Source organism: Stegodyphus dumicola, chromosome 12 (genome assembly GCF_044657685.1).
Source record: "Stegodyphus dumicola isolate Sdum_Otavi_A_Nest chromosome 12, ASM4465768v1".
Lineage (NCBI taxonomy): Eukaryota > Metazoa > Arthropoda > Arachnida > Araneae > Eresidae > Stegodyphus > Stegodyphus dumicola.
This window is the reverse complement of record NC_140779.1, coordinates 106,215,417-106,242,868: the sequence shown is the minus strand read 5'-3', so window position 1 is coordinate 106,242,868 and position 27,452 is coordinate 106,215,417. Positions and strand designations below refer to the sequence as shown.

Here is a 27,452-nt window from a genome sequence, read left to right as displayed (position 1 = left end):
TCATATAGTTTTGCCATTGCTCGTTTTAAAATAGTTGAGTTTGTTAATCAAAAATTCGTTAAAGTTTTACAAATTATGAAATAGATAATAAAACAAATTCCAAATTCCAAGTTCGGGCTTCCAGATGCCCATATTCCACTGGAGGACAACTTATTGAATATTTGATGTCTCTAGGTACCGCTGATTTTTCACAATGCGAGAAACATACATACATTTATGCAGATTTTTTATTATTTAATTTCTTTAAATATAATGCAGGGCTTTAATATTTGGTGGCAACAATTTGTAAAAGTGAACCGACATTTATAGTGAACCGAAGCAAAATGCCAAAACTAAATTAACGCCCTTTGGGCTAATAATAATAATAATAATTTTAGACAAATAACGAAATCGAACTTTCAGTATAATCTCCCGGTTTTAGTGCTAATATTTGGGAAAGTTTAATACTCGTTATGAAAAAATAAAAATAAAAGAAGTTTGACTCCCATATGACAAAAATTGACCGGACTATTTAATTTCAAAATTTGTAATTTTTTTAATATCATTTTCAACTTGCCTTGAAGAATCAATTATTTAAGTTAGAATAATTCGAGGAAACATTTAAAATGAAGTGCTGCAAAAAATGCATATAATTTAATAGACAGTATAAGGAAGTCATGTGGTATCAGATTTTGTTGACGTCAGGAACATTCTCAGCGGAATCTTTTCAAAATTTTTTAATCATCATAATCCTCTACCATCCATACGTAAGTGACGTTACTAGCGAAACATAAAACCGAATTTATTTTTCCTGCAGCTTAACGTATAGATATTTCTAAGAGTGCTGCCATTACGCAATATGTAAGATTTTAATTTATATTTCAAATGTAATCATACTTTTTAATAATCCCATACTTCTTAATAATTTAAATCTTTATTTTCAAGAGCATATCTAACATAACTTTTATAATACTATTCTTTTACACATAATTAAGTTTAACTGCTAAAGCCAGCCGAAGCAAAAATAATGCTGAAAAGAGCATTACGGACTTTTTTTAAATATTTATATTATTTTATGAATATGAACGTAATGACTACTCGTACATACCGAATCTTAATTACCATGAATAATCGTTAACATTATGATTTCCCTTCGACATAATATAAATTAAAATATATTTAATTAAAATAACTGAAGCATATTTAATTTATATTAAAGTCAACTAATAATTTTTATGAATATTTAGAATTTATAAAAGGGGTTTCTAACACTTTATGCTGCAAATTCATTTGGCTTCATTTGCTCCCGAAGAACTGCTTTTTATGGCATGCGAACTCTTGCAATAATAATAATAACGGTATTCTAATGTAATTAAAATTCTTTAAGTAAACGTAATCATTACGTTCATATTGACAAAATAATAGAATTTTTTTAAATGCATAATATTATCTTCTACATTTTTTCGGCTAGCTAAAACTCAAGCATGCGTTAAATTTATTAAGTTAGACGTTCTTGCAAGTTAATTAATGTATTAGAGGTACAAAATCTTCTTCCTATTTGTTTTATAGCCTGTGGAATAGAAAGTTTTAAGCAGTAAAGTAAGTATAGCTATTTCCTAAATTTTGCCAGTGGATTATTATTATTAATGTTCACGGTGCATTAAGCATTCAATAACGACGTAGATGACATTAAATGCCCATCCGATATGCTTTATTATGCACTCGAAATGATCGCATGCAAAAGTTTAATATTGGTAAAAAGAATACTCGACCTCTTTCATGATAAGAATTCTGCTCTTTGGGACAAACAGGTAACGGGAAATGCCATTTTCCAGCTTACGACTTCATAACGTGAGATTTCAAGTGAAATAATTGAAATTATAACTCATAAAATGATCATTACAGAAAAATAATCACCGTGATTTTTCTCCTTTTCTTTCTCTTTAAATGTTAATATGAGGAAAATTTCTGCAATGATTTTTATAGTATTAATCTTTACAACGTTACTTTAACTTGCCGGGATCAAAATTTGATAAAAATTTCAAACTTTCAGAATTCTGATCATAATGGAACATTTGTTATTCTTCACTGATGAAACCTCTCTTCAGAATATTTAGAAACAGCAAGTAAATCTTCAACAATATCACTGTTTAGTAACCAAGTGTCTGAATGTAAATTTAAAATTAAAGTACAGTAAGCCCGTTTCGGGAGCAGATTTGCGGAAAACGATTTCATGCATACGTATTTTTTTAATTGTTTGCCTATTAAATGTCCGACTCTAGAATTTCATTCATTCCGCTGCTCAACTTTCATTCATCAATACTGAATGCTTGCTAGCATTAGCCCGGGCTAGAAATTACCAACAAATTTTAAAGAATTTCCATCGACCTGAAAATGAAGCCAAAGCAATAAGTAATTCATCTCGACCAAAACCAGATTTTAGGCATTCTACCACTTTATTACAATTTTCACCTGTTTGAGGATGATTGCTAACAATATCATGAGCTCTCGTGTCCTCAAACATGCATCCTATTAAATACTGAAACTTATCCTCATTTTTTACATTTTGATCTTCATGAATTCTTTGGAACTGGCTCCAAAAAGCAAAGTCCTTAATTTCACCGGTAAATTTAACAATTTCATTCTTTGGTAATTTCAGTTTCTTTTTAATCTGAACGGAAAAAGAACAAACTAACTGGTCTATCCATCTTCTCGTCGTATTCTTCAATAATCGAATACTGGCCTCTGCATCAGAATCAGCAACTAATATATCACTTATTTCAGAATCAAAACTAGAAAGCTGAGCATGTATCCTTTTTAAACTAGCATATAACAAAAGCAACTGGCGTTCTTTGCCAGGATTTTTAGATATTAAAGAGCGAAGAGGCAAATAATTAATCGACAAATGACATAAGAAGAACCGTGAGATCTTATAGTACCAGTCGACAGTGTAAGTAACAAAAGCGCATTTAATTAGCAAGAAATTAAACGAAAAATTAGAAAAGAGACAGTAACAGGCTGATTTTGCAATAAAGGTTCATCCAAATGAAGAAAAGGAAGAACACTTTATAACAGGCATTCAAAACGTCTACTCTCCTTACCGAGAAACTCGTATAGTGTTACGTCAGTTTCTGTCCGAAGCAAAAATTACCGGCCTTTTAAAAATAATCGCATCAGGTACTTTTTAAGTAATATTAAAAATCCTTTCACTTACCATTTGTGCCTTTTATTCCTTTTAATTACAGCATATATTAAATTATATGCATTTTCTGAACCTGAATTACACCTTAAACATTTTCCCATACAAATTTACCTTTACGGAACGCCATTTTGCTTTACGCTCAATATATTAATGGTATAACACTCTCGTTCGTCAAGGGTTTTACTGTAAACGCTTAATTGTTTGAACGTTTAAAAGCACATAAATGAAAACTTAAGAAAAACTAATGGATGCATTTCGACATACAGACTTTTGTTTGTTTGTTTCTCCCCAACAGAATGCAACTAAATTGCAGAAATCAAAACAAAAACATTAAAAAGAGATCGATTATTTTATAAATATTACTCGAATTTATATTATTAATGTCTATCCTTGTTTATCAAATATAAAAAATACATCACTTATTGTGATCAAGAACTGGTTAATGTTATCAATTATAGTATGAATTTTTCTAACCGAAGGAAATTCTCCGAATAAGGTCAAAATAAATTAGTAATATTGCTAAGTGAATGAAAAATGTCACCAAATAAGAGGTTAACTGCTTGGGTTTGATAATGGCCAGCCATTTAAAATTAGGAAATAAAGTAATCTTTTGCTTAGCTTGGCGCTGATTTTGAATAACTGTGTTAATTTCTCGAGCAATTAAACACAGGTCTCTCTCTTCTTCAGATAGAAGAAATCTGCCAGCGGCCTTCAGAAGCAAATCTAAACACATACTGTAATAAAAATTTTGAAGAATGTAAACATGAAATCGGGAATCTCTTATAAATGCTGATATAAGGATCGCCATTCAAGCGTTAAGATTAGGGCTTCATCGGCTTCCAGAAACTTTAAAAACAGTTCATAAATGAACTTTTGCACCGTGACTTTTTTCTTCCTAGTTAAAATACTGTGAAAGTAAGTATTATATGTTCCTACATGTATATATATTAAATTAGTTACATTCCGTTACCATTTTGAAAGATATTTTTTTCTCCTCTTTAATGATATCATTCGAAATAAAGTTTAGCAATTTTTTTTGGTATCATAAAGTGTAACCAAACTTTCGATATACTGGCAGCGAATTATCGCTAAGTAGCAACGGAGACTTGAGAAGGGTATAAAAGACCCTTTATTTAAAATTAAATAAGAACCGAAGACACACTTGGTGTTTACAACTCAGCCAACCACTTGGAGAGAGCTAAATACGCTAGTAGCTACAGACCACCTAGATCAATTAAGGCGAAGTTGGCTCGAAACTTAACCGGCGTGGATATTCAACTATTGGCAATCATAATGCAAGACCGAAGACTACAAATCTTATTTAATCTAGCAAACTAGTAAAGTGGTCTCGAAAGGCGAAACACGCTCTGTGTTATAATGCAAAACCTCACCTGAAAATGCCCGCGAATTAATTTGCATTCTGATTGGAGAACGGAAGGAAGAAGTGACACTAAAGATCCAAAATATAAAATAATTGGTTAATTAACATAAAGGAACCTTACACGTATAATGTTATCAAGATGTTACCAAGCAGTGGACAAACGGGATCACATCAAAAAGCGCCTAATGTGTATGGTATTGTTATTAATTTAATTATTACTGTCAAACTTTGTGTGCCGTAAATAACTTTTGACTCAATAAATGACTGAGTAGACACCAAAATATAACAGACAGTGTTCTGTAAAATAAGCAGGCTGAATTTATTTTCAAGAAGTCAAATTAAACACGTTAATATATTACTACTTTACTTATTCGGGAAACACATAGCTTAAGTGAAAACCTGTATACTAAGATGCTTACAAAGCCCCTTTTGTTTAACAGAGTGATTCATCATTGGGAAGTGAATGCATACATTTGGTGCAGCTAGCTACATCTATGGCTTACTTTGTTAGCTTCTAACGTATCCTTTTTTGAGGAATGAATTAGACGGCATTCTAAAGGAAATTCTTATCAAAAAGCTGAGCACATCTTAAGACTGTCACTTTTAGTCGGTTCCATTTATTTAGTGCTTGCTTCTTCACTGAGAATATCAGAGAGTGAAAAATCATCCAAGCATATACTTTGCTCCTCGTAAAGCACGAGAAGAGCAAACAAGCCGAAATTACCTGGCCAGCTTTTCACAAAAGCTTCTTTCAAAAACTCTGTATTTGCATGTCTGCGACACGCAGCAAGGCGCGTTCATGTTTACGGCATTGACAGCTCAAGGTGTGAATCATTAATGCTGCTAATAAGGGATTTTATGTTGCACTGTAACATTTCCAAGCATTGTGTAACCGACAACCCTGGCTTGGCTATATTCTTGTAGAATGCAATTTGATGATTTTCTTGTAGAGAGATGAGATTTCGGTCTATTCAACTAAGGAAAATGTTCGAATTTTATTTTGTTTTATCAAAGGAAATTAAAATAAGGCATACCTTGAGTCCTTTCTTCCTGAATTGAATGGATAAAGTACAGACTTGTGTAAATGGATTTCATTAAATCTTATAGATAAGTTTAGTGGAATAGTAGGAACTTGGTAAGCATTATCTCATTTTATTTCATAGAGGAAGGAAAGTATATCATCTATATTTAACCCTTCAATCAACTGAAGCGTCAAATTTTATTATAATTTGCTAATGCAAATGTTGACAATTAGTACTGCTTAAGTAAACTATCTTAAACAGTACTAATTGTCAATATTTCTCTGTCATAAATAATAGTTTATGACAGAGAAATAAATTATTCTTGGCACTATTTAATTAGAAAGAGACGAAAATTCAGCGGCAGTACTTTTTTTTACCGTCACATAGTTCACTTCGAGTTCTAGATTGTTTGCATTCATTTTTGATTAATAACACTTTCTAAATTTTGTAAATGTAGAGAATCGGATAATATTACACCGAGTTTGATGTTTAACTATTTAATTCTTTGAGAAATTACGTTATAAGGAAAAGTACTTACAGTTAGTGACCGACCTTGACCGTTTCAGAAACATACCGTATTTCCCCTTCTCGTGTATCTCCCTAGCTTTTTAAAGCCAGGTTCAGAAAATTTTAAAAATATTCGTGTCATTTTTTTTCTTTTTTTAATGGGTTCGGAGATCGACATCACATAAATTTTAAATGTGTCGTCTACGTAGTGACTGTTTTCGTCCTTTTAATAAAGGCAAACATTCGCAAACTACCTGCGAAGGTCACGCCAAACATCTCCCTTCTGACTATGCCATAACCATGGGAACCTAATACAAGACCTAATCCATCACAGCGAAACAAACACGAACCGACATTCATTCTAAGATTTCGCCGAGTCAGCTGCACATTTACCTTCGCTATTATTTATGGATGATTTGGGGCTTAAGGAGTAGCAGTGACAGCAATAAGAAGGGCTAGATTTAAGTTACAGGGAAGTAAAAATGAAGATATTAGATATCGTAATGTTGATGTTAGTTTGTATTCTTAATAGGGATAGAAATTCTTCATTTAAAGAAATAATATTATTATAGTTAATTTATCTGTGATTTTTTTCATTTGTTATATTGTTACTGTAACCGCATCCTTCGGAAATTAAATTATTTGAAAAATGTCCTCGATTTTTGAAAGATAAAATTTGTAAAAAAAAAAAGGGAGGGATATAAAAGGAAATACGTTGCATCAGAATTTTCCTAAATTACTTAAGGAATGCAAATTGAACTAATTTGGTTGTCTTTTTTAAAAAACTATGTGCTAGAAATATGACCTGACAGAGCACATCATTCTGAAATTATTTTTCAGCAAAGAAAGGAACTCGGTGCTTCCATTACCATGTGCACACACCTACTATGACCAACACAGTGATTTTTCTTGACCCATAGTTATTTAAAGTACTCGAGCGTTAGCCCTACAAAAATATACCAATGAAAATGTTTATAGAATAAAACTGACCTTAAAGTTTATTTAATTTTCGATTCGTTTCATTCCATTTTATTAGCGTAATTATTTAATTTTACGCATAATAATTATTGATGCATTATTTCCTTACTAAATTCTTTAATGGAATAAACAAGTAAACCATATTTTAGAATTTCTTTGGAATACGCGTAATTTGCGAATTCCTTTAGAATTTAATTTGTACCTGCTGGGAGAAGTGAAAAAAAAAAAAAAAAAGTTTCCCACCCGCCTTTCAATTTGTTCAGCCTGAATTGCTCCCTTGTTAACTCTCATTCATTATCAACACTTTAGATATTAAGCGTTGCACCATCTTGTGCATATTTTCCCGTTCACCTTACCACGGATCGGCGCCCACAGCCCCACAGTGGTGTCAATGATCTATAACATAAGCATAACCTCCAAAAAGCAAGTGAATTCAAAGTGCTCTACTTCAGCAGCCTTCTCCTCACCCCCTCCCTACGTACACACTCACCCCTCATGGCGGCTTCTTCTAGTAGTCTTGAAGGTCAATGACATCATTTAGCAAAAAAATTTTCTCCCATTTTCGAAGGGCACACTCTCCACGGGGCACCCCCTTAGTGACGTCACGTGACTTTGGGGGTGCCAGCAGGTGCACCGGAAGTGAAAAGAGGAAGTTTTGCCGAAGAGGAAGTGGCGTATGATAGGTAGGTAAGGGCCGGTCGCGTCGTTAGTTATTGGGAAGTGTTTGTTTGTTTATCGTTCCATTAAATCAGGCAATTCCTAGAGGATGAAAGATAGGGTTATCTATGGAATGCACCGATATTAATAAGATATGGCGCTGATAACTGTAACCTAGCCTGGAATACTCTCTGCGGCACTGAATTTAAGCAATTACCTAATAAAATCGTATTGGTTAATTAGAAAAGAGGATGTTCTCGTCACGCATTTCTTTTTGCCAAAAATAGGAATCAGAATATTAACTTTTCGCGCTTCTGGTAAGCCTGAGGAAACAGTAGTGGTAAAATACTGTATGCCCATCATGATTAAATACGCATCACGATAATACAATGCGGGAAGTAATTTAATCGAACACAACACACCCATGCAACTACAACACACACACACACATATATATTATCTGCTGTATTATTTCTATGAAAACTAATCACTGGAGCGGTCAGCCGTCTAAAAGAGTTTTCATAAAATCAGATTAATCAAAATAACATCTGAAATGTTTAATAGTTATAATAACACTAAAAAGAATTAGTTGCGTTACTAATACTTAAGCATGTTAAAATTTAATATATTAATAATTATTGTAACTCTTAATATATATTTAATATAATAATTAAATTTAATAGTTAGATATCTAATATTTATTAAATAGCTTATATTATTTTACTAGGTTAGTCAAATTTTGCAAAGCATGCAGACAACCTAATGGCCGGGACGCCTTCATGAAGGTCTTCATGACAAAAGCGAAATTGTCTCACGTCCTTTGACTTCAGTTTACAATTTCTGAAGAAGAGCTTTTAATCAATACGCTTATATTACTTTAGCATTTGCTCGTTATAAATATATGTTTATTTAATTTTTAATAAGAAATATTTAATATTTTTAACACTCAATTAACAGTCAACCCGTTCAGCCTTTTCTCTTCGCTAGTAAGTGTAAAGATGAAGACGTTTCCAAAGAATTCACCATTATTCCCCAACGTCGTTTTCCGTAATTAGCCGATGGCTTTCCTTGCAAGTTTCTTCAACTCTTATCAAAAATAACTAATCACACAGTTTTGTTTTCACTTCAAAACAGCAGCCAAAAGAGGTTGTAAAACGAATGCCCTGATATTTTTCGAAAATTTAATGCGATAAATTGAAAAATGATTACTAGCTTCGTTTAGGTGTCAGTTTAACGGCAGGCCTGTGGGTAATTGGCCCAGACATGGAACACGCTCCTCCAATTAGAGATTCCATCTCATCAAGAAAAGATACTTCGCTTGACAGCACGTGGTCCGTGCTTTTCTGAAAAGAATCTGACGTAGCCAATGCTTGGCGAACTATCGCCAAATCTTGATTTTTTAAACATGTATAGATAGGGATAGGATGCTTCTAAAATTCAAGATACGAAGAAACATGACTTCGAATGATAATGTGTTACTATAAAAAAGGGAGTATTAGAGTAACTAAATAAATCAAGATTAAATAAATGTATAATAGTTCGTTCAATTGTGTAGTATAGAAGTTTAAAAAAATTAATTAAAAACTCTATAGGATATATGGATAGAATTCTTTCATAATTCAAGACACGAAATAGAGGAAAAATTACTTCGAGTGATAATATATTACTGTAAAAATCTGGATTATTAAAGTATTAAAATAGTTAATAATAAATAAATATATAATTTTTTGCGTTCAGTTGAATAACACAGAAGTTAAAAAAGATAAATTAAAATAAAACCTATACAGAGAAGGATAAAATCTGTAAATTTTTAAGCCTTTATAAATATGGAAAGAATTCTTCTAAAAGTCAAGACACGAAGAAGAAAAATTGCTTCGAAAGATAACATATTACTAAAAGACGCTCGATTATTAGAGTAATAAAAGTAATTTACTCTCAAATAAATGTATGATTTTTACGTACAATTTGCCCAGTATAGAAGTTTAAAAAGATAAATAAAAACAAGTACAATTTATTGGCAATGATTTTTTGAGTAATATAACTTTGTAAATATGTTCAGAAAAATTTGTTTAATTTTGAATTTTTTTCTAAATTTCTTTTAAAAAAAGTAGTTAAGCTAAAAAAAAACTTTACCGCTTTAAAAAGAGGGGGTAAAGTTTGGAAATAAAATATTTTTTAACATATAAAATAATTTAAATAATAAATAGAAATGTAGAATATTACATAAAAGAAGTAAACGGGCGTTAATGTATTGAACGAAATGCATTCATACAATGAATGAAATTATTGTGAAATTTTCAGAACAAAGTTTGTCCTTTTTTAGGAAAATAATTAAATACAGCTGATTTCTAACCACCATATTATGAAAACATGAAAGTGCGTGCAATGTATTTTAAATCTTATGCAGAAATTAGAGAAGTTTTAGTTGAAACAGCAACATTCACGTTAACAGTTCGTTGCAGTTATAGTAATTTTGAGATATTATAATTTATTTTGCTTCATTTTATTCAAACTTGAGTAGAAAGAAACAAGTTTGTTCAAGCATTTTTCTTCATCTTGAATTTTTTGGTATTTGTTCTTAAATTACACATTTAGAAATCATTTTTGGCAATAGTTCATATATACGTTATCAGATAACTTTTACACAATGATTTTTTTAATAATATGAAACTATGGGAGGAATTTATAGATTTTTCATAAAAGAAAAGAAGCATATTCTTTTGGAGAGATAAAATATGTGCCTCTAAATTAGCATCCTCAAAACACAAATTCCGTGGATCACAATTGGTCCTCGAAGATTGTCCTTGTGATCCTCCTAGATTTTCAAAGTATCCTGATAGTTTTATATGAAATTAATAAGATTTTACACCATTTCTTGCTGATAACATGGGGCTAAGTAAATTAGCATATTTTCCAGGTGCTTTCTTAAAACTGAATGACCTTATCTCCGTCTATAAGATAAATGTTTGAGTGCTGTTTGTGCAAATAAGAAAATAAAAAGGTTTGAAAGTAAAAATATTTGTGGGCTAGTTGAATAAACACAGAAAGTTTCACCATTTCCATCTTTTGAATCTTTCTAGTAGGAAAGTATATCGTTATCCGACAAGAATTATCGAATGATAAAAAACTCTGCGGTCACAACTGGAAACTTATTTTGAAATTTTAGAAGTGGTAAATGCAATGAATTTTCATTTGCTCTTGATTTTTCAATCTCAGTACTGAAACTAACAAATTGTAATTGAAAGAAAGAGAGCAGTTAATTAATTAAACTCTCTAATCACACTTTATTTAGAATGATATTTCAATTATTACAGTTGAATATTGGATACTGCACAATGTTGCTTCAGAAATTATAATTTAGTTTACTTCCACATATCTGTGCCAGAGAATTTTATTTACTAACTCAAATAACAACAAGAGAACATAAATCAATTTGGTGTATGTGTCGATCTCAGACTAAAGCTTACTAGCATCTATCCAAACATAGAACAGTTGTGCAAGAATTGGAAGGCTTATCCGTGACATTAATGTGCCCGAATATTTATTTAATTTTTTAGTTAATAAGATAAAGATTATCCAAACTCCTATAGCCTTGAATTATAAAAAACAAATATAACTTTTCTTCTGTGAACTCAATTCAGTAATTCTAATTTTATATTAAATTAATTTTAATTAGTTGCGTTTTGCAAACATACGTATCCTGGTAGTAACATATGCTAAAAAATGCTTTAGAACAGGAAAAAATGGTCCGCAGAGCATTTTATTTTATGATAGTGGTTTCCGCATGAAGAAGGTTTGAGAAACTCTGGTGTAAGTATTTGAGCCTCATTAAAAACGTCATTTGAAACAGCTTCTGTATCATGTCATTGACAGTAACAAAATCATTAAGAAAACTTAAAATTTAATGTTTTAAAAGATAAAGGTACAATTTAAAATTACGAGAAAAAGAAAAATCTTCAAGCTAAAAAGTGTGTTGTACTGAAAAGACAATATGGTATGTATTTAATGTTATTGCTTTCCAACATTTGCCTTTAAAAATCTTTTATTTTACTTGTTAAAGCAATATAATCTTTTTCATAAAATTTAGGTATGTTCAATATTCTGTTAAGTTTTATTAATACTGCTTCTTAGCATTTTTAATTTAGCATTTAGTTTTGGTAAAACTTATCATAAGAGTGCGCCAAACTCGCCAAGGAAGCAATATGGAAAGCACGATATTTTAACTTGGCGACGGTAAATGATTGAAATATGGCAGCCCTGTCGGGAGCTATTACGTAAAATAAGATAGCCCGTTAATCCTACCCTTAGGAGAGCCTTCTCCCGTCATTATTATCTGGGCAATAAAATAGGAACACTTGGGTTTTTCTTAGTATCTTTTTTCAATAAGCGGAATTTCGCAGTTGCTTCTTTTTATTTAATTCTCTATAAAAGTGTTCAGACCGGCAGAAATGAACTCTGCGTATTTTATTTTCAATATTTTGGTGAGGACATAATTGCGCTAATAGAAGGAACTTTACAATTTTCTGATTTATGGTTTGCGTGATTGTAACGATGATTTTAAATGGTACGAGTCTCAAAAATAAATCAAGAATAAAGCTTTCGCACAATTTATATCGTGTCTTTTGTGCGAAATGTTCTCTGTTAAGGAGTTTAAAATGTTAATTTGAGGTACAGCTTAGGGATGTCTACACGGATTAGGAAGACACTTATTTTGATGCGTTGTCTGAGAAGCGTTTTCTGTCTGTTATGGAGTACACAGAAGATGTCTGCTTTACTTTGCGATCAATTGTAAAAGCATCTAATTTTATGCACACTGTTAATTATAAATTCTACTTTTCGGAAACATCATAATTTCATCTCTAAAGCATGGAAAATGGTTTGTGCCTTGTAGCAGTCAAACTTAAATTGTGCAACAGAGAAATAAGAAAGTGCTTTGATTAAGGCAGGGTTTCCAACGTCATCGGTACGGACAACCTTGGGGGTCAATAAAATTTTAAAAGGAATCTGTGATGATCAAGAAGTCGATTGGGAATGGATAGCTGAATATGTACCGGCTGTTGATTGGCATAGTCAAAGTCCCATTAATTACAAAATTTGTTTATAAAATACGTAATTATTTGTGGTGTAGTGGCCGAAACCGCTACGCAAAATTGAGTTGTGACACAGGGTTGAAATGAACTTCTAACTCAAGTTTTAACAATAAGATGAATTTTAATAAGATGAAAACCTTAACAGTTGCATATTTTGACAATATGGGACTTGGGTATATTTAGTCCCGTAATTTCAGAATTTTGTTACAGAAAAAATGCTGTATCGCATTATACATGAGGAATGATCGTTCTTAGCAGGCCAATATGCCCATAGCTCTAAACAGGAAAGTTTTTCTTCTCAGGAAACCACTTTATATATGTGTTTACTTGCGCTGAACTCCTAGGAGGGAATGATTCTTTCACTCATACATGACAAAAGGTCCGTCTCCTGATCTTGATGGAAAAGACTTCTTTTACCTTTTTGTTCACTGGAGTGACCTTCGAGGCTGCAACCGGAATCATTAACAAAGTCACAGGATTTCACCACTGATGAAAATTATTGCGCTCTGAAATCACTCATCCTAGACAAAGAATCTCTATGCCGCCTTATTACATATTATTTATTGATATAAAGCTTTATCATATAAGTAAGTCAAGTCTTGTTCAAAACACATGAAAACACCAAGTTTCGGAATTTAAAAGGCATCCGAGAGAAATATCCAAAAATTAAAATTGTTACCGAACCAACATTTTTGACATTTCTCTCTTCTTACCCAGCGAAAGTAAGCTTTAATTAAATCATTAACCAGATATGAGAACAAGAAACGGGCTGAATATTTTCGAAAGAAGTGATTTAAAAATTAAGTTAAACAATTTTATACCAAACTTTCAAAAACCACTGCACCAGTACACTGAGTGCAGGCTTCGCATTCATTAAAATTGAACATTTGGACAATTAGATGTGTCTGATAACTTGTTTACATTTATAAAATTAAAAATAATCATAATGCAAATAAATAAATAGAAGTCTAATAAATCATTCTTTCAAAAGAAACCTTTGTTTATGGTTTTAGTCTAATTATTATCTTTAATTTATTTATGCTATGTAAGAGGAAGAAACCTCCTAATTTTGTATAAAATTGCATATTCTAACTTCAATAACCGATTCCTCAAAGTGAGTTAAAGGTTGTCATCAAAAGTTACAAATTTGGAAATTAAATATATAGGTCAATTTTTATTATACGGGAAAACTCCTTATAAATTAATTTTTCATAATGAAAATAAAACTTTCTAAAATATAAGTATAGGAACTGGAACATCGCAACAAAATAATACTTCGTTATCCGTCCAAAATTATTATTATTTTTTTAATTTGACATAGCCAACATGAATATTTTCGTAATTTAGAACACTTCTGTAGTTAGAAGCGTATGATTACTACGAACGATTGCGAAAATAAGTGCCGGATATGGACTTTTAAGCCGGGTAGGGATATATATATATATATATATATATATATGCCTTTGGTGCTGCTGATTGCAATAAAAAAGGGACATGCGCAATTAGATATTATAGCAGTCCCATATACAAACTTTCAACGTTCTACGACTAAGCGTTTTTTGAGTTATGCCAGATACAAACGTACGTACAGACGTAACGAAACAATACATATTGAATCCATTTTACAATTCACTTTGGAGTAAAGAGTCATTTATTCTGTACGTACGTACAGACGTCACGTACAGACGTCATGCAGTAAAGTAGTCAAAATGGATTCGAGAGCGCTCAGAACAGATAATTCTCTTAACATCTAATAACCGAAACTTTTCGCAATTACAACTCTTCCTACTAGGAAGTGAAAATACTTTAACTAAGTTTTACATTGGGCTTAATAAACATTAATTAAATGATACATAAACACTTATAATATTAATGCATAACGAAAATATTAAACTTTTTATTTATTTTCTGTCTGAAATTGAGTAACTGCAAGACATTTTATTAGTTACACTTTGCAATTCAAAGATATTGACAGACTGACATTTATTTTGAATAATTCTAAGATGTTTAATTAACCATAGAATTACTTACTTTAAATTAAACTAAATAAACAAACCACGAAAACTTCCTAAATTTTCCAAGGGTGATAAAACTTAATAAATAACGGCAACCTTTATCCATATTATTAATCTTTATCATTATTATTTAAAGGTGTATTCTTTCTCTTCTTTATTAAATTTTTCTTTGGTAAATAAATGAAAATGAATATATTTGTATGTAAACAATTAAAAACTGCTTTATTTTTCTATTGCAGATTAGCACTCGACGGAGTTTCGATTCTGATAAATTTTACAATGTTGGAGAAAAACTGCAAGAAATTATCTTCCTTATGGATTTTAGATGATCATCGGCCAATTTGGTTTTTTTCCTTGTGAATCTGAAACCGTGAAAGAGGTTATTCTCTTATAAATGTATTTTCAAACAAAGCGATTATTCTTAGTGCAAAAATTCGAGTCTGAGCGTAATTATATTTAAAAAAACCCATGAATAAAGTTTATATCACACTGCAAATTAATTATCTCAATTTAAAAATTTTTTGGTGTATTATTCACATTCAATTTTAATGATTTTGATGGTTTCAGTTACGTTTGCATTTCCTCCTCTGAAACTACGGAATTCCCCCTAGAGGGAAATTTCCCGCCTGATTGAGAACCTTTGACCTAGAAACATAGATCTATGAAAGATAATTTGTTAAGAGATGTTTAATTGCGTACACTTTTCGAAACGCTTTGCGTAACTATTTTCATATTTCTACTTTTTCGGCATGTATAAAAAGATATTATTTGGATAATTTGTTGGCTAGAAGTGTATAAAGGTTGGAATGTCTATTATCAATTTGTGTTTAAATCTTCAGTTCTACATAAGTATGTATTCCTTTTCTGAGGAATTTCAGTTGTAGTATAATCCCGGTTTTATACTGAATAAGGCAGCATTAAGCCTTGCATTAACTTGAAACATACAACAGTAAGCTTTGATTACTGCATTAAACAGCAATATTTTTTTAAAGTGTATTTAACTGGTAGAAACATAACGATAAACAATGGAAATTTTGAAAACGATAAACAATGGCATGGAAAAATGTGATCAGCCATTTTAAACTTTTTATATGTTATGTTGATTATATTATTAAATAAAATATGATTTGCTCCTTAATAATTCTGGCAGATTGGTAGCATCTTCACTAATTTTAATGGTTTAACCCTTTCCGGCACGCTACCCTTTTAAAGTCAGAGTTTTGATTAAAAAAAAAAAAATAAGCAGTCTAATTAGGCCTAGAGGAGTACACAAGTAAAATTTTGTGAAGATAGCACTTATCGTTTTAATTCTGTGGGTGTGCCCAAAGTGGCATACTGATTGAATAGAGCTTCGAAAAGAGTGCTGAAAGGAGCACTGTTGTCAATGAACTGACCGATGAGATGCGGAGAAACAAAGAATACAGACTCTCAGTTGTCCTAGATTATCGGTGAGCCTGGTCTGGGCACACCTAGGATTCGCCGTTTGATTTTAGGCAAAATTTTAAGGTAAAAATTTAAAAATAATATAGAATAAGGAGATTAGCATAGAAAAAAAAACATAGAAATTTCTTTTGAAGCAATTCCTTTTATACCCTAAAAAAATCTGGAAGATTTCTTTGAAAAATGAGTGTCTTAAAAAACTAAACATGGCTAAAATATACGGACTGGTTTGTGTTGAGCTGCCATCCACTATAAATAAAGAAGGTTCAGAGTAACCTATAGTAACCTATAAATCCTCTTTCATTCAATTTTTCTGTGCGTACAGAAGGAAATTTTTAGGTGTGTCCAGACCGGGCACACTGTGCCGCAAAGGGTTAAATTTCATTGAAATTTCACCACGCCTTTTCCATAATTGGTGCCATGTTACACTAATAGTAAAAACAATAAAATTGTACGGTGATCAAGAATATAATGAAAGGAAGAACTGTAGTTTTAAGCATTTTCGCGTGCTTAAAAAAAGAGAAATTATAATACGTGTAAAAATATTTGTCTCTTTTCATAGACTGCACTTTGTCTAAATAAACAAATTTATTGCAATGTGGTTATTACAATAAACAAAGTTATTACAATGTGGATTACATCCTATTAAGTTAAAGTTAATTACATCACATTAATTTTAGTTAATAGCATCATATTTAGCAGTAGTTTCATTCACAGTTTTATATCACTTATACAATAATAGTAAGAAGGTTTAAATTGGCTTGTTAAAGCGATATCTAAGATTTTTCTAGAATCAGCACTTAAATAATATTACGAAACAAAGTACAGCTATTTTGCGAATTGCCTTGATTTTCTCAGTCATCTCATACATAAATTATTTGCAAGAATATTTTACTTAGTTTTTTTTTCTTTTAGAAAAGTTTCTTAAATTTAGGAATATAGCCTTTAACCTGGTGTTATTTCCGATTTTATAAAAAATTAAATCCACTCAGTTTCTTTTTTTTTTCCCGCCTTCAGAATCAAGCCACAGGTTTTAAAGTTTCAAACAAAGACAAAAGTGCTTTTTTTCACATGGATAAAGAAGAGAAAAAAATCGAAGAAACTAAGCTTGTGGTTAGAAAGCTTAAGCGAGGAAAAAGCTCCTGGATAAACTGAGAACGCTTCGACTAGTTTTTCCAAACTGAAGAATTAAGAACAAAAGCTCTAAAATCAGACCATACATTTAAACTTGGATACGACGGGATTAAATTCAACTTTATGTATCTTTAGACTTCAGAATGCTTTACAGCTAGTACTTTTCTTTTTTAAACTCACTCGATGGAGGCCTTTCTTGGCTGTGTTTTACGTTCTATTGCTTTCATTCCTGAATGATACGGACATTAAACTTTTTTTTATATATATATATGACACTTAACTTTATAGTTTCACTTTCTTCATATAAGTGAACAACGATATTTTTTTTTTCAAAATGAGACTCAATGTAAGAATCTTTCTAAAACTGTATAACATTCCCAATTTCCAATAGTTATCTTTGATTATTTCTTACACGGTAGAAAAACCGTAATGTGAAATCATGAATAAAGGATAATATTTTTCAATATCGTAACATACTTAATACAGACAGATGAAATGCGTTGAATAGGAAATAATTTGCGTTTACTTCAGTCACTTATCTTTAAGATGCAAATAGACAAGAATTATTTATAAAAAGAAATAGAATCTAACAATTTTAGAAAGGAGTAGAACTATTTCATCATTATTATTTGTAGAGTTTTGAATCCTAAACCTATTTTTACTTTTTATTTATTTTTTATTTACCTATCTATTATTTTTACTTTCTTAAGTAACAAAAATTGTTTGGCCCCCCAGCGGTCAAGCGGTAAAGTCGTTGAACACTGGTAGTTCCACGGGGTTCGAATCCCGGAGAACGGGTTGACTGCATGAGCGTTTTCGTGGTTTTTTCCATATGTAGCATAGATATCAAGTATATATATATGTAAGTTTTAGTTAAAAAAGAACTGATTGTTTAAAAGATTATCCTGCCTGAGGAAAAATGCGCCGTTAGAAATCATTTTATTAATTTGAACAATTTACAAATGTTCCCAAAAGCAATGGTTCTATTGAAAACTAAATACATTTTAATTTATGTCAGTTAGATACATTATTGAAGATAAAAAAAATTAAATTATTAAGCGTTTATTACTTCATATCCCTCAGTTGTTTAAGCAATAGCAGATTGATAAAGTTCGAGAAATAAAACAAGTTGACTAAAAAACTTAAAAAAAAAAAAAAAAAAAAAAAAAAAAAAAAAAAAAAAAAACACTGCGAATCGGACACACTGAAGAACCCGAAGAAAACAAATTAAAGGGTTTTTTTTGCACAGTGTTAAGGCAATCTTGCACTTCCTGTGGCGAACGGATCATATATGAAGAGTCGCATAACGTAACTTAATGACACAAAAATTTTAGAAAGACGCCGCTAAAGACGTTTCTGATGTCTAAAGGATAGTTTTCTGTTGCATCTAAAATTAGTTTATAAAAATTTTTAATTCTATCAATTAAATTTTGAAATTTCAACTTCTTTAGTATAGATTCATAATAAAAAACTTTCTCGTGGTCCCTTATTGTGATGATCTATCTTGTGTCTAACATATATGCTTCCTTTCCAGGCTTTTTCCTTAGCCACCATCTGTCATAGCCGTTTTAACAAGTTCGGATAATCAAGACTTTATCTATTCTCTATTAAGCTATATTCTCTATAAAGCTACATTCACTTTCAGATGTCAAAAGAACCAAACTTTGCTCTTAGCATAAACTTATTGCTCTGTGAGCTGTAAAAGGAATTGCAAATTACATTCGGCCTTTCCACTTACCATGCTTTTCTGTGTTGTTTCTTTCTATCTAATTTAGATGCAGTCACTCTTCGTTGATGTAATCCCTGTATTCGAACTTCCCTCCTATGCTTATGGGCTTTTAAGATCAAAATTTAAATCCTATAAATTACTTTCCCTTGATTTTAAAAACTGTAATATCCTCTTTATTTAAAGCTTCCTTTAAATTAATCATTTCCATTTTTCTTCCTGTTCTAGATTTTTTATAGTGTCCTAAATACAGATGAACTTGCAGGTAAACTAACTGAATATACTTTCCCAAAGTAAAAATCAAGAGATAAGAATACATAGTTAGAAAATATTTTTAAACGAATGGATAAGCATATATATGTCTTTCTGAAAAAAAATCACAGCTTTAGATTCGAACCCAAATGATATTTATAAAATTGATACCATAAAAGTGTATACTTTATACTGATAACTGTACTTTATACTGCTTTACTTTATAAAAGCAAAAAAGTATTACTCTTGGCTTTTATGAAAGTAGCTTTAAAATTAATATACGACAGAATTTTTTTAAATATCTAAAATTTGAGGGTAGATTTTTGAAGTATTTTTATGGCCCATCCTATTACATAACGCGATAATTTAAAAGCGCACAGTGCTCACCCGCATAATGAAATCAATAGAAGAAAAGAAATTCTGATGTTTATTCACATACGAACTGTTAAAAGTTGCACATTAGAATTTCATAATTTATTGAATTACCTATGAAAACGAAGAATGGAAAAAAAGCGGATAGCTTAAAATGAAAAATGATGTTAGCTATCAAATAATAACTGAATATTCAAGATCTAAAAGTAAAGAATTTTGCACTTATAACAGCGTAACAAAGGGCATCATTATTTCACCCTCTTTACAAGATAAATGAGAATGTTCATCTTGGCAACTCAACCAAAAATTAATCAAGTAGAGGTTATGAAATTTTTATTTCAGGGAGGTACTACAACTTCAATTAATGAATCCATGTCCTATTCAATTAATTTTAATATTTCTTCGTGTTCTGTGTTATTTACTGGCTTGGATTTGAGGAAGAAATTCACTCCATTTTGCAATTAGTGGCACGAAATGGCTTTCAATTATTGTAGAAAGCATTTCAAGTTATTAATTCCAACCTATTTTATACTTTAAAGGTATGCCATTTTTAAGAATTTCAATATTTTTTACTTAGTTCAATTAGTAAATTTAAGAATTTACAAACCAAAATATGGTTTTTAAATTAATAGAATTATTTTAAAAACCATGTTTTGGTTTTTAAATTAATAGAAAATGGCGCATAATTTTAAAAAGTGCTGATTATAAATGCGTGAATATTTTAAAAGTTTGTATGTGTTTCCAGTTCCTGCAGCAGGAGAATACTGTAAAAGAATTTTAGTGTCATGTAAACCAAATAGAAAAATGAAAGAAATATACTAAAAAAAAAAAAAAAAAAAAAAAAAAAAAAAAAAAAAACATAAAATATATTAGAATACAAAAAGTCTGTTAAGAAAAAATATTAATTAACTACAGTATCAACATAACTGATTGTTCACATGAATTTAAAAACCCACGGTTGCTTGAAAAAAAGTTTCCATTTTTTAACTAATTTGCAGGGAAACGTATAAACGTTGAGTTCCAAAAACTGCAGTTAATTATTATTGATCTACCCGCATTTTACGTCTGTTCGTTTTGATACTTCGCATATTGATGCGAGATTTTTCTAAAGACTGAGAAAGATTTCCATCTTTTCCACAAGCCTTATACTAAATACAAATTTGAAACCACTATTTCGTTTTTTCCCCTTCAACTACTCCGTCCACGCGTACCTTCAGCAATAAAGTTTCGATGCTGAATTTCATTCTGAAATCCATTTTAAAACCCACCTTCACCCTTTTCGGCGCCTGTAGGGAGAGCAGATCTCAAACAGGGATGAGTGGGGATCTTGATGAGAACGATCACCTACCCCTTCTCTACCATATTCACAGCCAACCCTTCCACCGTGACTCACCCCCTATGGTTGTCAACTCCGACCCCGCCCCCTAAATGGTATCAAGCAGAAGAAAGAAGGATGGCAGGTGCTAGACAAGGCAGACATTGACTATGGCAGGTGGAAATAGACATTTTCTTACTGCAACGGTCGCAAGCGACACTGGGGACAATGTAGGAAGTGAGTGAACGTCGCAAATTCGACTCAGTTCCAAAAGTTTTTGCAAATGTAAATAACGTCGAGAGATGTGATTACTTACATCGATATTAACAATCCATAAAATAGTACTGCTAAACTATTTCCGTATGATTCTTCTTTTCAAACAATTCAAAAGTGGCTACATTAGTATTTTACTTTGATAAAAATGAGGAGCAGGGTTTCAGAGAGATAGAATAAGTTTTTTATTATTTATGTACGGGAAATTGTCAGTATACTTAGTTTAGGAACTAAGTACCCTTCACTCCTTTACTATTCTCTATACCATTGGTTCTCAATCTTATTTGCTCCATGCACCTCTTTCATCATGGCAAGATCTCCTTTCCCAAAGTCGAAAATTTAGAGCTTAGTACATTTATTTAAATTAAGATTTTGAACTTGTGTTTTATAAATTAAAAAACGAGAAGGTGTAGGAAATATGGATAAATACCAAAATTTGAATAAAAATGGTTTTTTATGTTACGTTACAAGCGCCGCTCAGACAGTATGATGGTTAGGGGAGCCTGACTGCGATACCGATGGACCTGGGCTCGATTACCGGAGAAGGCATGGATATAGTTGTCTGTCCCTTCATAGGCGGCAAAGGTGGCACACCTATTAGGTGCCTCCATAATAAAGAGACCACCACATCAGGCCTTAGGGAGTGGCCGATGCCAACCTAGGCAAGTGCCCGCAATCGGGGAAAAAATATTATGTTACAATGAATAATGAATGCTAAAAATGCTATGTTACAATGAACCTCTTTTTGTACTAAATACCTCTCCAACATAACAATTTTCACAGAAAATTAAATCATCTAAAAACATGGTGAGCGTGATAGAGATGATTCACATCTTAAAAAAGTACTTTTATAACATTTTTATTAATAATTTGCATCTGTTTTGCCACATTCAGTTACTCGTTTATTCAATATTTCTTCTTTTTCCTTTTTTTAATAATATATAAAGAATCAACAGGAAAAATGCATCTTTAATATAATTGTAACTATTGAAATGAAATACTTTTGTATAGCTCATTACCTACGCGTCTGAATTCAGACAGATATTTATTTTAAACTAATGTACAGGAAAAGATGTTATGCTTAATAACTTTTATGAATGATGTTAATTCATCCCACTTTTGTATGATATCTTTGCATGTGTCTATGATGCGACTCACTGCGAAGCAGCTTAAAAAATTACGGATATTAGCCTCTCCTACTTTTATTCATTTAGAATTATGATCCTGACCCCTCAATTACCACCTTCAGATCAACTAACTGGACAAGCTCTTCTGCAGGAAATATTAACCGCCATTTGATGCCTCGCGGTGCTTTTGATTCAGTTATTACAGCATATGACCACTAATGGAGGTCATTTGGCCTACTTCCGCTCATTACACAAGTGAAAAGCAGCTGCTTTTCGGTAGACACGCAACCGGTGTCCAAAATTATCATTTTTTGGTGAGGCTTTGTTGGTAAAACGAAAACGAATTATCTTCTCGATTTCTAAGAACATTAGTGCTCACCCATGAAGGGGCGAGGCGGCGGGCAGAAACCATGGATCAAGGACCAGTTCAAAAGGAAGGAAACGAATTCAGTTAAGAATATAGACAGTAATAGCATCTTTCTTCGAAGTCAGATTTAGGCGTGTAGGCCTAACTTTAGAGACTTTCCTATGTGTAATCTAAAGACGAGAAATTACTCGTAACAAAGTCGCTGGAAAGGCTTTAAACCGTAATCACACGTATGGAGATATTTGAGACACTTCTTTAAAATGGAATGCTCCTTATAAACCATATTCATTATCACTTCATTTCTTCAGTAGCTTTCATTGCCATGACCTATATTTTAGATCAGGTTCCAAATATCTGATTTTTCTACTTGTTAAATAATTATTTTACAAATTATTTTGGGGTCGCATTTACCTCACGCGCAAATTTCTTGAACTCGCATATAGAATTTTTCATTGAATTTTCTTGTCTTCAATTTTTGCTTTCTAAAACTGAAATGTAATTGCTTTCGAATACAAAGAGCTAAACCATATCTTTTCAATGTGTGTAAAAATGTCGCAATTTATTAGAAAGCAGCAATATTTGAAAACATTTTTTACTATATGAACAAATTTTTCGTAATATATGGATTTAATTTATTTTTTCTAACTAAATAATTTTTTGTAGTATTAAATTTTGCAGAATTTTGCATAAATTTTGATGAAAATGTTATAAGATTACTTTAAAAGATATGCAAGTGATAAATCATTTATGTAAAGAAGAAAACGTTATCTAGTTTAATAATAATAATAATAAAATAATCTGGTAATAATTATAATATAAAAAATAATAAAATTATTATTTGATTGATTTTTTTCATTTTAATGTAAGAATTTACATATATTTTATATTAAATATGGTAAATAAATTTGTGCAGTTTTATATTTGTGGATAAATATTTGAGAATATGAAATATAAAAAAATAATATTTTGCAAAAAATATTTCAGTAATAATTTGAGAAAAATATATATTAATGGTAGGGTCAAATGTATCCCACGCGCCTTCTCGGCGCTCGCATCCTCTTGGGGTAATCTATAAACATGCAGTTTTCTAAAGCAGATAATCCTTGCAGTAATTTGGATTATTGGTGGGATCCAGCTATGAATAAATCTGCAATTTTTTTCTTGAAGCATCAAGTCATCTCGGATTATAAAATCTTCATTTCTTTATTCATTCTTCAGCCATTTTCCAGTTTACGAAAATCAAGCTTCTAAATCATCTTCAACTTAATTTTCAAATGTCAGTAATAATGTGAATAATAGTATCTTTTAAAATGTTTGCCAATGTGATCTTGAAATACAAGATTTTCGTAGAAACGAAGGGGTCGGAACTGAATAAAAAATCTCGTCATGTATATCTACCCACGGACAAATCTGTGATTTAGAAGCTCATAAAGGGCTTGATAAGAATCATCAGTAATTCGAGCTTAGATACGGGACTTTGTTTACATAATAGATGAAAACGATGAGTGTTTCATCTTCCCCGGAATTTCTTTCTTTCTCTCCTTTTTTTTTTCTTGCAATAAACAGAAGTCGAAATTGTTGCATCTATCTAAATACTAAAACACAAAACAATAATGGAAAGAGCGAATGCAGTGAGCTGGGGAGAATGGTTTTATTTGTGCAAAAGGAATTGCCATTACTATCTACTTCCGTATTGTTTACTTATGCATGGAAGCTATTTTCAAAGCTAAGAATGTCTTGGATTGTATCACAGGGGAATACTTTAAGCACCTAGAGATAAAGACTTTCTCATCTTCTATTTGATAAAATCGATGATATAAAATACAGCAGCATACATGTTCATTTTGTGCCATATATATCATAAAGTTTGTAAAGATTCTATTTAGCTTTAATAATATTTAAGATTGGTTTGAAAGTTTATTTGCCCACAACTGTTTATCATCAACAATTAATGATTTTAGGGATATTTTTAGAAACATTTTAAATAAAGTAATATAACATAACGAACGTGTAATTAAAGTTCCTGCACATTTAAAAAAATTAATTAATTCTATTAAAAATGACTACAAAGCATTGCAGAGGACAGTATATAAAAGTTTGAAATAATAAAACATTCTCGTAATACTTGAAAAATACGTAATTATTTTGGCGATCATTTTTTAACTAATACTTTCAATGAGAGTATTTCTAAATTTTCAAAGAAATTAGAATTTTTTAAATTAAAATAATTTTTTAAAATGCTAAAATAATATATAATCGACAAAAGTATATTCGATGAAAGACTTGAATTTTCAATAAAATTCATCTAATTAATAGTTTTTATAATATTGCTTTTTAAAAAAATTTAAGGATCCTACTTTCAGAAAGTATTAGTATAATAACATTAAAATAATTTCTTGCCTCTGTACGAATACAAATATTTATTTTTGAAATTAATCTTATGTCTAGTTAATATGAAAGCTGATTTTAAAACTACTTTAGTGTTGCTTCATTCAGACAAAAATTACCAAATTGACAAATAAATCTGCTTTTCTAGCACATGAAATTGTTGCATTACTTTTTTTAAATATAACTTAATCTTTCTTGCTAAAATTTATAGTTTTCCACTCTTAAAACCATTAAAACAATTATTATAATTAAAATTTTAATTCTTATATCACCTTCAGACTCAGCTAGACATATTTAATTAAATTATTAACAAATTTTGGATTTAAGATTTCATGAATTTTTGCTGTCCTGCCAGATTTATTCTCAACATAATACCTTGAGAGGTAAGAATAAGAGCTAATTTCGAATGCGATATACCTTAATTGAATTATTTTTTAAAACTTTACCTGTTTCTTGGGTAACCTGCGTGTAGAAGTTGTGCTGACGGTCATGGGTAGAATTTCCGCCTAAATCCGGAGATTTTCTTAAACGCATTTGAGAAGTCTCTAAATAAATAAGGAATGGAAAGCTCACATAAATATTCCGGTAAAAAATAAAATTGAAATTAAAGCAGTTTAATAGAGGATAGAAGTTTTTATTCACATCCTTTTAATCTTCACGAAAGCAATGAATGAAAAGTTAAAAATTAATAATAATTAGAAAAAAATATAAGATTTATACTAAAGTGAAAATTAAAAAAAGTGTCTTCTCAATAGTAACAGTAATAATAATAATAATAATAATAATAACTGAAAACAAAATGTAAGAGTTATGCGTCAGAATCATAATTAATAACAGAAAATAAGCTATAAAAATTATAAAGATGCAGTTTTCCAGGAGCTGCCCTTAATTAAATAACAGTTGTGGAGCTCTGAAACTATTTTATGAAAATTAAAAAAAATAAATAAATTTTCAGAGAAATTCTTTCTTTAAAAACGAAACAATTATTATTTGCAGATTTGCATTATGATGGGGGTGGGGGACAACGCTTTTGCTTATGAAGTCTTATGAATTGTAAAAGCTTATATACTGCGCATTAAAATCATTTCGACATTAAATACTGTATTCTCCCTTTTTTTTTCACAAATGTTACGTACGAAAATCAAGAGGGAAAAATCGTGCCAATAATTAAATTTCCGAAGGAGGAGGTTACAGTAAGAACATAATAAATGAAAAGGAGTCATGGATAAACTATTGTTAACTCTCATATTATTTCTTTAGAATAAATTTATATTTCCTTCAGAATAATTAGTACTATTAATATTACTATATCTAATAAGCTATCTCATTTATGCTTCATGTAACTTGAATTTCACCTGTTCCTATTATTGTTTCTACAAATCCTTAGGCCTCAAAACATTAATAAATAATTAGAGAAGATGAATGTGCAGCCGATTACGCGAAACCGTACACTGAAAATCAGTTCGTGTTTGCCTATCTGTGATGGGTCCTTTCTTATATTAGGCTAGCATAAAGTTTAATACTTAGAAGAAGAGGTTCGTATATTGTTTACGAGGAAGGCCCCCGATTTTAAATATAAAATAATCTGATGTGAACACACATGACTTTCTTGCACGGCTTATTAAAATACACACTTTTTTTGGCTGCACTCTAAGGTTATTTCCTCGAATTATTCTAACTGATTGAATCGATCCCTCAAGAAAAGCTGAAATTGGTATCAAAAATTGCAAATTTTGAAGTTAAATATCCCGGTAAATTTTTGCCTATGTGAGTCAAATTTCTTGTATATTTATTTTATCATAACGAGTGTAAAACTTTCACAAATATAAGTATAGGAAGTGGGAGTCTGCATTACAATTAGACTTCGTTATTTATCCAAAATTAATCTTTTTTTAAAATTTGAACTCACACAAACATGAATATTTTCGTCATTTAAAACACTTCTGTTATGGAAGAACAACGATTGCGAAAATAAAGGACGGGTAAGGAATTTTAAGGCGGATAGGGGGGGATATATTTATTCACTTTTAGTATTGCTGATTGAAATCAAAAGGGAGGTGCGAAACTGCATGTTACAGCAGTCCCATATGTAAAATTTCAGCTTTTTACCGTTAATCGTTTTCAGTTACGCGAGATGCATAACTTAGTACGTACGTACAGGTATCACGAAAAAAATAATTTTGAATCTATTTTACAATCTGTTTTAGAATAAAGAGTATTTTATTCT

The 27,452-nt window shown here is 30.8% G+C and overlaps 1 protein-coding gene and 1 long non-coding RNA gene across 3 annotated transcripts in view; one reads left to right on the top strand and one right to left on the bottom strand.

The window, feature by feature from the left end:
• The window catches only part of LOC118191351 (uncharacterized), a 36,501-nt gene extending 20,773 nt beyond the window's left edge, over window positions 1-15,728 (top strand). The window contains exon 2 of the long non-coding RNA XR_004758581.2: window positions 15,071-15,728. This is a non-coding gene — a long non-coding RNA (uncharacterized LOC118191351). The remainder of the gene's footprint in view (window positions 1-15,070) is intronic.
• LOC118203969 (BCL11 transcription factor A-like) overlaps window positions 1-27,452 on the bottom strand; it is a 333,290-nt gene that overhangs the window by 187,656 nt on the left and 118,182 nt on the right. Inside the window, exon 2 of one of the 2 annotated variants that reach the window (XM_085806753.1) lies at window positions 25,672-25,770. The exons of the other annotated variant lie outside the window; for it this stretch is intronic. Coding sequence (XP_085662879.1) covers window positions 25,672-25,770 — 99 coding nt within the window. The remainder of the gene's footprint in view (window positions 1-25,671; window positions 25,771-27,452) is intronic. 2 annotated transcript variants of the gene reach the window in all.